A 14,075-nucleotide genomic window follows, 5' to 3' on the forward strand; every position below is an offset into this window, starting at 1 on the left:
GCTACAGTCTGCTGAGCATCTAGAGCCGCGGACCGATGGGTTAACGTTACGCTAAAAGCTAACCAGCCTTCACCTCGACGGGCTTCCCTGCAATAAAACCGGACATATCGATATTATCAGCAACCTTATTTCAAGTGATTAACAGGCACGTCTGGAGGGACTGCGAGCGAGCAGAACTGCCGCTTATGTTTATATAACGTTAATGGGCTCACAGTAATCTTACTAGTAGTTGTGAGTTGTAGAGGACTGGGATTTTTATTACAATTTCGGGAAACTCTGCTGCCTTAACTTACCTTCAAAACAAGTATTTGCTCTCCGGACCTTCTCCACCGTGTGTGTAAGGACTGTTCATGCACAGCTTACACTGCTGATTGGCTGTTACCGTGGCTCTGCTTGTAACCAATCAGATGGTGCTGTGGGTGGGACAATGCTGGCGACAGAGTAGTGACAGCAGACAGAGAGGCGCGGCTGCATCAGAGCCAAAATAACCCAGTTTTAAATTGATCTCTTATCGGCTGTCGAATTTTAAAAAAGGCCGATGCCGATATGCGTCAAAATGCTGAATATCGGCGGCGATAATCGGCCCGGCCGATAATCGGTCGATCCCTAATATATATATATACATAATATATATTTTTTGGGCTTTTTTATGCCTTTATTCGATAGTATAGTAGAGAGACAGGAAATGGGGAGGCAGAGAGGGGGAATGACATGCAGCAAAGGCTGTCCGATGCGGTACTCGAACCGGATCCTCAGTGAGGACTGTAGCCTCTACACATGTGGCGCCTGCTTAGACCATTATGCTACACAACGCCCCAATATATCTAACATTATGTTTGAACATAATGAGTGTAGTAGAGAGGGATGACCTCCTCTGTCTCATGTCCACAGTGCCCCCGATTGTGGAGGTGGATGTGAAGCTGATTGAAGGCATCATCGTGAAGGCCGGCACCACCATCAGGCTGCCAGCTATCATGAGAGGAATCCCCGTCCCCACCGCCAAGTGGTCCATCGAAGGAGAGGAGATCCTCAGCGAGGGCAACGTCAAGATCGACACTGATAACTTTTCGACAGTGCTGAGCATTAACGAGTGCACCAGGAACCACACGGGCACCTACCTTCTCACTGTGTCCAACCCAGCTGGATCCAAGACGGTGGCCTTGAACGTCACTGTCCTGGATGTTCCCGCCGCTCCCATCGGACCCGCCAACATTCTGGAGGTCACTCCTGACTCCATGATGATCGAGTGGCGTCCTCCCAAGGACGACGGTGGCAGCCCCATCACCAACTACATCGTGGAGAAGAGAGAGTCCAACAAGGAGACCTGGGGAGGTGTGAGCTCCGGCAGCCTCGCCACCCAGCTCAGTATCACACGCCTGCAGAGGGGGGCGGAGTACGTCGTTCGCATTCGTGCTGAGAACAAGATGGGCATCGGTGGTCCTCTGGAGAGCAAACCCACCGTGGCTGAGCACACCTTCATGCCACCCAGCCCTCCGGGTAAGCCCCAGACATCAGACCTCTCAGAGGATGCTGTGACAGTCGGCTGGACCATGCCCCTAAGTGATGGCGGCAGCCAGATCACCGGCTACATCATTGAGCGCAGACACAAGGGAGGAAAGTGGATCCGTGTCAATAAGAAACCCTGCAAGGACCTGAGGTACAGAGTCCTGGGTCTGTTTGAGGGCAGCGAGTATGAATTCAGAGTGTTTGCTGAGAATATCGCTGGCTACAGTGGCCCCTCTCCCATCTCTGACCCCTGCAAGCCCTGCAGGCCCATCACCGTCCCCAGTCCCCCTGTCAACCCCAGAGTTAAAGACTACAGCAAGACCACCGCCGACCTGGTGTGGATCAAACCCAACAAGGACGGAGGCAGCCCTATCCTCGGCTACATTGTGGAGATGAAGAAGGCAGATACTGAAGAATGGAAGAAAGTGAACCTGGACGACTTCATCAAGCAGTGCGCCTACAGGGTGAAGGGTCTGGAGGAGGGCGTGACCTACAGATTCAGAGTCCGCGCCTCAAACATGATTGGAGATGGAGAGCCCAGAGAAATCCCAGAGTCTGTCACTGCACAGGACATCCTCATCCCTCCGGAGATTGAGATGGAGGTCACCTGCCGTGAGCGTGTCACTGTGCGTGCCGGACACAACATCAATATCATCGGCTACATTAAGGCCCGCCCTGACCCCGAAGTGCTTTGGGTTAAGGAGGAGGCAGTTCTGGAGAACAGCAAGCGCATCACCATCGTTCAGAACCTGCCTGTGACCCACCTGAAGATCAAAGAGGCCACACGAGCTGACCATGGCAAATACACCATCAAGGCTTCAAACGAGGGCGGCGAGGCCTCCTGCACCATCACAGTCAATGTACTGGACAGACCTAGCCACTGCCAGAACCTGCACATTACCTACGCAACCAAAGACTCCTGCATGATCAACTGGGAGGCCCCTAAAGACAACGGTGGATCCGAGATCACCAACTACATCGTGGAGTGCCGTGAGCCCAGCATTAGCATGTGGTCCATGATCTCTTCCAACTGCACCAATCGCAAGATCAAGGCCAAGCTGATGGAGGGCCACGAATACCTGTTCCGCGTCTGCGCTGAGAACAAGATCGGACCTGGACCCTCCGTGGAGACCAGGACCCCTCTGCTGGCGATCGACCCCATCGAGAAGCCCGGTGAGCCTGAGAACTTCAGAGCCACTGACGTCGGTAAGAACCACGTCTATCTGAGGTGGAGGAAGCCTGACTATGATGGTGGCAGTCCCAACCTCTCCTATAACCTGGAGTGCAAAGCCAAAGATGCTGAAGAGTGGACGAAACTCAACACCAGTGTGCTCACAGACACCTTCTTCCTGGCTGACAAGCGTGTGGAGAATCAGACGTACACCTTCAGGTAGGTCACTGTGCTCATGCTGCTTGTGTTGCAGGGTCCCTTCTTTAGTAAATGTTTGCAATCTAATGTAAATTACTTAAATGTGTTACCCAGGGTGCAGACCGTCAATGAAGGAGGTGAAAGTGCCTGGGTGAAGATAGATGTTCTGGTGAGGGAGGAGCTCCAGAAGCCCGTCATTGACCTGAAGCTGGCCGGAGCTCTGACAGTGAAGGCCGGAGAGTCAGTGAGGATGGAGGCCGCTCTGAGAGGAAAGCCCCAGCCTGAGGTCAAATGGATCAAAGACAAGGCTGTTGGAGACAACCCCAGAATCAGCTATGAGACTGGTTCAGACTACTCAAAGTTCCTCCTGACCAAGTCCAGACGCACTGACACCGGAAAGTACATCATCACCGCCACCAACGCGGCCGGCACCTTCACAGCGTATGCCAACGTTAATGTCCTGGATGTCCCCGGGCCGGTGAGGAACCTCAGGATCACCGGTATCGGAGCCGACAAGTGCAGAGTGGTGTGGGACGGTCCGGAGGATGACGGAGGTTGTGAGGTGGACAGCTACATCCTGGAGAAATGCGAGACCAGGAGGATGGTCTGGTCCACGTACTCCGCCTCTGTGGTCACACCATACTGTAACGTCACTCGTCTGGTGGAGGGCAACGAGTACATCTTCAGAGTGAGGGCTGAGAATAAGATGGGAACCGGCCCCCCCATGGAGAGCAAGTCTGTAACTGTCAAGACTCAGTTCAACAAACCTGGACCCCCTGAGGCCCCAGAGGTCACCAAGGTAAGTAAAAGACTTCCTGTTGTAAATATTTTCTACCCTTGAACTCTACGACCTCGTTAAGTTTCTCCGTTACTGACAATTTGAATATCTTTGTGATGCAGGTGAGTAAAGATGAGATGACGGTGGTCTGGGCTCCTCCCGAGAACGACGGAGGGAAGTCGATCACCGGTTACATCCTGGAGAGGAAAGAGAAGAGGGCGGTGCGCTGGGTGCCCTGCACCAAGAGCCCCATCTCTGAGAGACGCATGAAAGTCACCAACCTGATCCCCAACCACGAGTACCAGTTCAGGGTGAAGGCTGAGAACGAGGTCGGTCTGGGAGAGCCCAGCAAACCCTGCAGGCCCGTCGCAGCCAAAGATCCCATCGGTGAGTTCACAGCTCAGTTTGGGAACGTGGGATTTACAGAACGTCAGTGATGCACATGATTCGTTTCTCTCCTGTGTCTTCTTGTGTTGTGGGATTTTTACTGAGCTTTGTTTCACTATCTCTCCCTGCAGAGCCCCCTGGCCCCCCTGCAGGCCTGAAAGTGTCTGACAGCACCAAGACTTCTATCACACTGTCCTGGTCTAAGCCTGTGTATGATGGCGGTGCCCCTATCATCGGCTACAGCTTGGACATGAGGCTGAAGAGCGAGGCGGACCCTGAGAAGCCCTCAGAGGGCTGGAAGAGGATTGACACTCATGGCCCACTGGTGCTCACAGAGTTCACCATTGGCCAGCTGGATGAGAAGCAGGAGTACGAGTTCAAGGTGTCCGCCCAGAACCAGGTGGGCTGGGGACGCCACGCTTACACGAAGGAGGCCGTCTTCCCCAAGGAGATTCTGGGTAAGAATCAACTGAAGCCTAAATAAATCCACTGTATTATACACCAGGGTGAGTGTTAATAACACTGTAATGGGCTTTAACTACAACAGAGGCTCCAGAGATTGAGCTGGACGCCAGTCTGAGGAAAGGCCTGGCCGTCAGAGCCGGCTGTCCAATCAGGTTGTTTGCTGTGATCAGAGGAAGGCCCGCCCCCAAAGTCACATGGAAGCGCATAGGTGTGGACAATGTGGTCCGCCGAGGCCACGTGGACCAGGTTGACACCATGTCCTTCTTGGTCATCCCTGAAAGCACCAGAGAGGATTCTGGGAAATACTCGCTGACTCTGTCTAACTCAGCTGGAGAGAAAGCGATATTCGTCCGCGTCAAAGTGCTCGGTGAGAAAAGGAAATCAGCTTCATTTTTACAGTCTTTCTGAAACGGTTACTACATGTTTCACTGGTTAGAAAACTGCAGTCAAACTGACTCTTAAATCCATTCTCTGCAGACACTCCTGGTCCCGTTGGCGGCCTGGAGGCAACCGACATCACCAAGACGACGGCTCAGCTGTCCTGGTTGCCACCGGAGAATGACGGCGGCAGCCCCATCCTCAACTACATTGTGGAGAAACGGGAGGTGGACAGGAAGACCTGGACCAAGTGCACAGAGGACTTGAAGAAGACCAGCTTCAAGGTGACCAACATGACACCTGGCATCGAGTACTACTTCAGAGTCATGGCCTGCAACAAGTACGGCATCGGTGTTCCTCAGGACTCACCCAGGTCCTACTTGGCTGTTGATCCCATCAGTGAGTATCACTATGGACGTTTAGGATGTCCAGTCGATGTGGCTCCACCTCTTTTGCTCTTCTTTTTATGTTTACACTTCTTAACACCTGCTGTGTGTCGCATCCAGGTGAGCCCGACCCTCCAAAGAAGATGGACGTGTTGGAGATCACCAAGAACAGCGCCACGCTTGGTTGGCTGAAGCCGCTCAGAGACGGTGGGGCCAAGATCAACGGTTATGTGGTTGACTACCAGGAGGAGGGCGCACCTGAAGACAAGTGGACACCTTACTCTGTGGTCAAAGACCTGACCATTGTGGTGGTCGGTCTCAAGGAAGGAACCAAGTACAAGTTCAGAGTGGCAGCCAGGAACTCAGTGGGAGTCAGTCTTGCCCGAGAGGCCGAGGGAGTGTTTGAGGTCAAGGAGCAGCTCAGTGAGTGAACAGACCTGAACTCTTCAGTAATATACAGTACTGACAGACTGATGACTGAAATGTAAAGCTGTAAACATCTCATTAAACTTGTTTCTTCTTGTTTCTTCTTCCTCCAGTGGCTCCTAAGATCATCATGCCCGACATTGTGACAGTCAGAGCTGGATCCAAGATGGTGATTGAGGCCATTGTGGCAGGTAAACCCGCTCCCTTCTGCAAGTGGAAGCAGGGCAACGAGGACGTGCTGACCTCTGACCGGCTGTCTGTCGTAAAGACGCTGACAACCTGCACGCTAATGATCAAGAATGTGAACAGAAAAGACAGCGGCTACTACAGCCTGTCAGCCGAGAACAGCACCGCCAAGATCAACCAGATCCTCAAAGTCATCGTCATGGGTCAGTTTGAACAACAGACTCTCCTAAAAAGAGCCAGATAATACTTGAAATGTGAATGATAAATAACAGATCATCATCTGTGTCTCTGCAGACATCCCTGGACCCCCTGAGGCTCCTCTGGAGATCACTGAGCAGGACATTGATGCCTGCACACTGCTGTGGAACTCCCCTCAGGAGGACGGCGGCAGCAACATCACCAACTACATCGTGGAGAAGTGTGACGTCAGCCAGGGCGACTGGATCACCGTGTCCGCATCCTGCACCAAAACCAGCTTCAGAATGACCAAACTGACGACCGGCAAAGAGTACGGCTTCAGAGTCCGCGCTGAGAACAGGTTTGGCATCTCTGAGCCCATCTACTCTGAGAAGATGATTGCCAGACATCCATTTGGTGAGTCTGAACCAAAACTGATCAAACTGATAACCAATCACCTAGCTGCGACACTGTGTACTAACTGTTGTTGCTCTTCATAGATCCTCCCAGCGAGCCCAGAAACCTGCAGATCAACAAGATCAACAAGGACTTCGTAATCCTGTCGTGGGAGCGTCCAAGCAGCGACGGCGGCAGCCCAATCACCGGATACTGCATTGAAAAGAAAGAAAGGAACAGCCTTCTATGGGTGAAGGCCAACGAATCCCTGATCAAAGCCACCCAGTACACCTGCACCAACCTGATCGAGGGCCTGGAGTACACCTTCAGGGTGTCCGCTCTCAACATGGCCGGACAGGGAAAACCTTGCAAACAGACAGACTTCATCACTGCCAGGACCGCTATTGGTACGAACACGTCGATCAGCTGATCACCACATAATGTTCTCATGATTCCAACATGTTTGTTAGGTTAAAGAAAAACAGGGAAACTTCAAAGGGAGTATTATAGCAAAACAAATGTTTAAAAACTAAGTATTGTCTGGGGACAGTGAGTTTCTTAAGTTACAATCTCTTCACTCGAGTTTGTTTTTCTATGGACCTTTTATTTGAATGGTCCACTTGAGGTTCCCCACGTTCACACTTTCTATTTCTTTTTCAATCTTTTTCCTTGTTGCATCACTGACTCTACAAACCTTTGTTTCCTTCCATCCAGACCCACCAGGTAAACCCGAACCCATGGATGTGACCAAGAACTCTGTGTCACTGGTCTGGAGCCGTCCCAAGCATGATGGCGGCAGCAAGCTGATTGGCTACTATGTGGAGTACGCAAAGCTTCCGGAGGAGAAATGGACTCGCTGTAACGCCAACTGCATGAACATCCAGACGGAGAACTATGTGGCGACAGGCCTGGAAGAAGGCCAACAGTACCAGTTCAGAATCATCGCCAAGACGGCCGTCAACATCAGCCTGCCGTCGGAGCTGTCAGACCCCATCCCCGTCATCGCAGAGAACGGTACAACGCCACACAGCAAGGACAACTATGACTGGGAAACTAAGTATATACTACAATACTATATTGACAAATAATAATGATTATTTTCTCTCCCTCTCCCGGGCAGTTCCTCCTCGTGTGGAACTGGGCCTCAACATGAAGAATCTGATCGTGGTGAAAGCCGGAGAGAACGTCCTCCTGGACGCCGAAGTGTTCGGCAAGCCGCTGCCCAAGGTGAGCTGGAAGAGAGACGGAGCACCTCTGGTCCTCACCGAGGGAATGAAGATGAGCCAGAAGAAACATGTCCACCTGCTGGAGCTCTACTCCGTCACCAGGAAGGAGTCTGGAGACTACAGCATCACCGCCGAGAACATCAATGGCAGCAAGTATGCCACCATCAAGGTCAAGGTCTTGGGTAAGTTATATATTATATTAATTTACTGAAGTATTTTGTCTGAGCGTTTTATGTGTTCAGATGAAGAAGCTAAACTCCCTCTGCCACCCCCAGACAAACCTGGCCCTCCAGCTTCTGTGAAAATCTCCAAAGTGTTTGCCGACCGTGTGAAGCTGCGGTGGGAGCCCCCGCTCGCAGACGGCGGGTCTGAGATCACCAACTACATCATCGAGAAGCGTGAGACCAGCAGGGCCAACTGGGCACTGGTCACCTCAAACATCCACGGACACATGACCGACTGCTCCGTGGAGAAACTCATCGAAGGACATGAGTACCAGTTCAGAGTCAGTGCTGAGAACCAGTACGGTGTGGGAGACGCCATCATGACTGACGGCGTCATGGTCAAGAACCCGTACGGTACGTTCACACCACCACAGCTGAATTTGGAAAATACCAACTGCATTACAAAGATGAAATGATCTTACTGACTAATTATAATAATTCTCTAGATAGAAAGATAGATAGATACTTTATTTATCCCCTAGGGGAAATTCATACGTCTAATTCTATTCTAATACGTCTCTGATAATATAACTGAATGTCCTGAAGAACATGTACGTTTAAATGATTATAAACATCTTTATTTATTATCAGTCATTTCTTCTTCCATCGTCCAACATTCTAGTATGAGCATTCAACGTTATATCAACTTGCAGCACATGTTACCTGTCGATGATAAACTCAAACACTGATGGGTTTTTTAATCATGACCTTTTCCCTCAGATGTTCCCGGTCCATGTGAGCCACCAGTCATCACCAACATTACCAAAAACTCCATGACAGTCAGCTGGAAGGCTCCAGCTAACGACGGCAAAGCTCCCATCCTGGGCTACATGGTAGAGAAGCGTGAGGCCACTGAGTTGACTTGGGCAAAGGTCAACCGCCGGCCCGTCATCGACAGGACCATCAAGGCAGCTCAGCTGACTGAGGGCTCTGAGTACGAGTTCAGAGTCATCGCCTTGAACAAGGCCGGTCTGGGCAAACCCAGCGATGCATCCAACGCTGCGCTGGCTGTCGATCCTGTCTGTGAGTATCTGCTTTAAGAAACACAAACTCACAGGCCTGAGATTAACAAGTATCTTTAAGTTATTAAATTATCTTTCTCTAACAATTGCGGCATTGTAATTCTCCAGATCCTCCTGGCCCACCTGCCTTCCCTAAGGTGGTGGACTCCACCAAGAGCTCCATCAGCCTTAGCTGGACCAAGCCCGCCTACGACGGTGGCTGTGAGATCATTGGCTACCTGGTGGAGTGCAAGAGAGTAGAAGCCGAGGACTGGACCAAGTGCAACGTCCCGAAAAAGCTCCAGGCCACCAAACTGCTGGTGACGGGCCTGATGGACAACACAGAGTACCAGTTCAGAGTCACTGCCGTCAACAAGATCGGCTACAGCGAGCCCAGCGAGGTCCCTGGAAACCACATGCCCAAGGACATCCTGAGTACGCCCCCCCAACCACCACTGTTTATTATACCACTTTAGAAGACTTTATTAGAAGAAAGTAACAGGAAACCATAGGACAGGACTATGTGGTAGCTGTTTGTTAATTTACCCAATTTAGCTAACTAGTAATACTAGTTAACACTCCTTTTTCTTTCTTGGTAAAAGTCCAAATTTGAACAATGATGAAGTTATTATTGAGATTATTAAATCAACACTGAACTGAACGTAGAAAATCAATTCCTTTGTTTAAAGAGACAGAAAACCAGACGAGGTCAGACTGAATAAATATTGGACTCACACCTGATGTAACAGTGAAGTGATTGTGATTTTCTGTCTCTCTTCCAGTTGCTCCTGAGGCTGAGCTGGATGCCGACCTGAGAAAAGCTTTGGTTCTTCGAGCCGGTGTCACAATGAGACTCTACGTCCCGCTAAGAGGACGCCCCGCACCCAAGGTGACGTGGACAAAGGTGAACGCCAACCTGAAGGAGAGGCAGGGCCTGCTGGTCAAGACCTCAGACTGGGACACGCTGCTGATGATCGAGGGCGTCAACAGATACGATGCCGGCAAATACGTCCTGACTCTGGAGAACAGCAGCGGCTCCAAGAGCTACACCATCGTGGTCAAGGTCCTCGGTAAGAATGTCAGACATTATGAGGAAAATGAAAAGTGAGCGTGGGTTCTGGTATGTTACAGGTGGAAAGACAATTGGGTTAATGAGTAGGTTATTGAAATGTTATATTTCCTTCTGCTCTTCCTCAGATTCTCCTGGACCACCTGTGAACCTGATCGTGAAGGAGACCTCCAGAAGCCACGCCTGCATCACCTGGGACGCCCCGCTGATCGATGGCGGCGGCCCAGTGAAGAGCTACATCGTAGAGAAACGTCTGGCAGAGAGGAAGGCCTGGACCTGCGTGTCGGCAGAGTGCCCCAAGACCTCGTTCAGGATTACCAACCTGGAGGGCGGACAGGCCTACTGCTTCAGAGTGTTGGCCGAGAACGCGTACGGAATCGGAGAGGGCTGCGAGACTGCCGGCAGCGTCCGCGCATCCGGTAGCTACATGTCATTGTTTTTCATACAGTAGATTATCTTTGATTACATCAGAATTCAGTACAATAGACTCCAGTAGAGTGTTTGACAGAGTACGAATAAAGGATTGCTTTAGATACGCCTTGACTAGATTAAAGCTTAAACAGTTCAAACCTTTATTGAACCTCAGAGACATGAAACTTAGATGTTCTGTAACAAATATGAGCTGACTTTTAGGATTTTAAGAATATGTACAAACAAACATGATTTTATTATATTTTCTTCTTTTCAACATTAAATATGGTCTCAGACTACTGATCATATGTAAGTTTTTAATTAAAAATGTTTAGAGGTCAGTGGCCAAGGCCAAGACAGATCAAAAGTCAAACAAAGCGACACCTTTTATTTAAATCTGAGACCTACATCCACATTAAGCACATCTTGTTTGACAAACCACATGCTCAGTCTTGACCCATCTATCCTCCCTCTTCAGAGCAACCTGGTCCAGTGACAGATTTCAAACCTCAGAAGACCACCAAGGACTCCATCACTCTGGGCTGGAAGAAGCCCATCAGCGACGGCGGAAGCCACGTTACTGCTTACATCCTGGAGCAAAGTGAAGGCGAGGAGAAGTGGAAGCAGATCATGAAGGGCAAGAACACCTCACACATCATCGGCGAGCTGACTGAGGGCAAGGAGTACTTGTTCAGAGTCAAGGCTCTCAACGAGTCCGGGGAGGGACCGCCCACCGAGCTCGCTGTTGTCGCTAAAGACCAGTTTGGTAAGAAATCAGCAATCACACCAGCTGTTGTTACATGTAGGTGTTTGTTTTGCTAGAACATAAAATTGTGTTTGTGATAATCAAACTCCTTTGGATTTCAGTGCTGCCTAACTGCAACTTGAGCAGTCTGCAAGACGGCTGCTGCGTGGTGAAGGAGGGCAGCACCACACGTATCAACATCCCCATCATTGGAGTGCCCTACCCCACCGCCACCTGGAAGAAGGGCGACATGGCACTTGGAGACACTGGCCGGATGTGCGTGGAGGCGTCTCAGGGCGTCACCACCCTGCTGATCAGAGACTGCCAGAGAGGAGATGCTGAAACCTACACCATCAACATCAGGAACAGCGCTGGCTCCAAGGACTGCAAGTTCCAGCTGAAGGTGGTCGGCAAGCCCGGCATCTGCACCGGACCCATCAAGTTCGACGAGATCACCGCCGACAGCCTCACCCTGGAGTGGGGACCGCCCAAAGATGACGGCGGCGCAGAGGTGTCTAACTACATCGTGGAGAAGAGGAGGACGACAGACAACAAATGGGCCACAGTGGCTTCAGCCATCCAGAAGACGACCATGAGGGTGATCAGGCTCCACGATGGAGTCGAGTACATTTTCAGAGTCTTCGCTGAGAACAAGTACGGGGTTGGAGAGTATCTGAGGTCTGACGCTGTCATCGCCCAGCATCCATTCAGTGAGTATCTCACTCCGAACTAACACTGATGAAATAGTTAAGTGCATTTAGGCCTGAGGTGTTGCATGTGCAAGACTGTAACCATAACAGGGACTGTGCTTCATGGTGATGTGATGATGTGGTTTTCTAATCCTTCTACCCTTCTGTCTTTCTCTGAATCTTCCAGACGTACCCGAGGCGCCTGCTCCTCCAGAAATCGTGAGCATCCGCCATGAGTCAGCCATCTTGACTTGGGCTGATCCAAAGGACACTGGTGGCTCCCCAATTACCGGTAACAGATGGATATCAGTTTGTAGTTAAGCATGAGCAAGTAGTGACCAGTCATCATCATTACTAACTGATGTGTTGTCTTTAGGATATCATGTGGAGTTTAAGGAGAGGAACAGTCTGATGTGGAAACGGGCCAGTAAGACTCCTTTGAGAGTGAAGGAGTGCAGAGTCACTGGCCTGATAGAGGGACTAGAGTATGAGTTCAGGGTGATGGCCATGAACATGGCCGGCCTGGGAAAGGCAAGCAAGGTCACTGAGGCTGTGGTTGCCCTGGATCCTATTGGTGAGTTCAGTGTTTTTTTTTCCTAATGTGTTGAAGCAAATTTTTCTCTCTTTTATTACAATACTAAATACATGAATGGAAAAATGGAAAATGCTGCATGCAAAAGCATATCTGTGTTTTCTATGTAATGTATTTATTTTGTGTTCTGTTAGATCCTCCTGGCAAGCCTGAAGTGATTAACGTCACCAGGACCACGGTCACTCTGATTTGGACCGCCCCCAAATATGACGGCGGATACAAGCTGACTGGCTACATGGTGGAGAAGCTGGAGGCTGGTGGCAAGGCCTGGATGAAGGCCAATCATGTCAACATCCAGGGCTGTGCCTTCACTGTTTCTGATCTGACAGAAGGATCTCAGTATCAGTTCAGGGTCAGGGCCAAGAACTCTGCTGGGGCTATCAGCGTTCCCTCAGAGTCCACTGACCTTCTGACCTGCAAGGATGAGTACGGTAAGCTGAACAGTTGAAACGTGTGGGTGATTGCAGGGCCTTGAAAAATGTTATTGTAGTCTTACTAATATCAGGTCTAGAAAGTCATATTTCGAATGTATTATTTCTGTAGACACTTAAAGTGCAACTTTCTTCCACCCTCTGTGCAGAGCCTCCAAGCATCACTATCGACCCAGACATGAAGGACGGTGTATCGGTTAGGGCAGGAGATACCATTGTGGTCTCAGCCTCCAAGATTGTGGGCAAACCTCCACCAACCGCAGTCTGGTCCAAGGGAGGCCGTGAGTTCAAGACCTCTGACATTGTCACCATTACCAGCACCCCTACCTCTTCTACTCTGTCCATCAAGTACGCAAGCCGGAAGAACACAGGCGAATACACCATCACCGCCAGCAATCCCTTCGGCATTAAGGAAGAACATGTAAAGGTGAAGGTCTTGGACGTGCCTGGACCTCCGGGCCCCATTGAAGCCAGTAACATTTCAGCTGAGAAGTGCACTCTGACCTGGCTTCCACCAGAGGAGGATGGAGGCTGCTCCATCAAGTCCTACATCCTTGAGAAGAGAGAGACCAGCCGCCTGCAGTGGACCAAGCTAGCAGAGAATGTCATGGACTGCAGATATGTAGCCAGCAAACTGATCAAGGGCAACGAGTACATCTTCAGAGTGTCTGCTGTGAACCAGTACGGCACTGGAGACTCAAGCCAGTCTGGTCCAGTCAAAATGGTTGACAGCTACCGTAAGTTTATTTGGTTTATATATGATTATTATTTTAGCATATTAAGAAATGAAATGAGATTAAAATAATAACATTGCAAATTTCCACATAACCATTGGATAAGGAAAATGTATAACTGACCAAAGTGTTCTTGCATGTTTTGTTTGCCCAGGCCCACCAGGCCCGCCCTCAATCCCAGAGATTGATAACGTCAGTAGAAATGCTGTCACCATTTCATGGAAGAGACCAGCACAGGACGGTGGAAGTGACATCAGAGGATATTGTGTAGAGAGGAAAGAGAGGAGAGGAATGAGATGGGTGAGAGCCTGTAAGAGGACAGTCCCTGACCTGCGCTTCAAGGTGCAAGGCCTGAGTGAGGGAGTAGAGTATGAGTTTAGAGTCACTGCTGAGAACAAGGCTGGATTTGGGGAGCCAAGTGAGCCATCACGCCCTGTGATGACTAAGGACATTGTGTGTAAGTAATAGTGGACTTCAAACTTAACTCTGGACTCCGTTT

General features: G+C 50.3%; 1 protein-coding gene across 1 annotated transcript in view; it reads left to right on the forward strand.

The window, feature by feature from the left end:
- Positions 1-14,075, forward strand: part of LOC111651030 (titin-like) — a 126,495-nt gene that overhangs the window by 92,464 nt on the left and 19,956 nt on the right. The window contains exons 112-135 of the mRNA XM_087172542.1: positions 892-2,896; positions 2,990-3,674; positions 3,776-4,040; positions 4,172-4,498; positions 4,588-4,872; positions 4,983-5,282; positions 5,390-5,692; positions 5,809-6,084; positions 6,176-6,475; positions 6,559-6,861; positions 7,169-7,468; positions 7,575-7,862; positions 7,956-8,258; positions 8,625-8,927; positions 9,035-9,340; positions 9,688-9,975; positions 10,103-10,393; positions 10,864-11,151; positions 11,253-11,840; positions 12,007-12,111; positions 12,196-12,393; positions 12,546-12,842; positions 12,992-13,579; positions 13,731-14,033. Of these exons, the coding sequence (XP_087028668.1) occupies positions 892-2,896; positions 2,990-3,674; positions 3,776-4,040; positions 4,172-4,498; positions 4,588-4,872; positions 4,983-5,282; positions 5,390-5,692; positions 5,809-6,084; positions 6,176-6,475; positions 6,559-6,861; positions 7,169-7,468; positions 7,575-7,862; positions 7,956-8,258; positions 8,625-8,927; positions 9,035-9,340; positions 9,688-9,975; positions 10,103-10,393; positions 10,864-11,151; positions 11,253-11,840; positions 12,007-12,111; positions 12,196-12,393; positions 12,546-12,842; positions 12,992-13,579; positions 13,731-14,033 (9,495 nt within the window). The remainder of the gene's footprint in view (positions 1-891; positions 2,897-2,989; positions 3,675-3,775; positions 4,041-4,171; positions 4,499-4,587; positions 4,873-4,982; positions 5,283-5,389; positions 5,693-5,808; positions 6,085-6,175; positions 6,476-6,558; positions 6,862-7,168; positions 7,469-7,574; positions 7,863-7,955; positions 8,259-8,624; positions 8,928-9,034; positions 9,341-9,687; positions 9,976-10,102; positions 10,394-10,863; positions 11,152-11,252; positions 11,841-12,006; positions 12,112-12,195; positions 12,394-12,545; positions 12,843-12,991; positions 13,580-13,730; positions 14,034-14,075) is intronic.

Source organism: Seriola lalandi, unplaced genomic scaffold (genome assembly GCF_002814215.2).
Source record: "Seriola lalandi dorsalis isolate HSWRI2012SDOR001 ecotype SW California unplaced genomic scaffold, Sedor1 jcf7180002053122, whole genome shotgun sequence".
Classification (NCBI taxonomy): domain Eukaryota; kingdom Metazoa; phylum Chordata; class Actinopteri; order Carangiformes; family Carangidae; genus Seriola; species Seriola lalandi.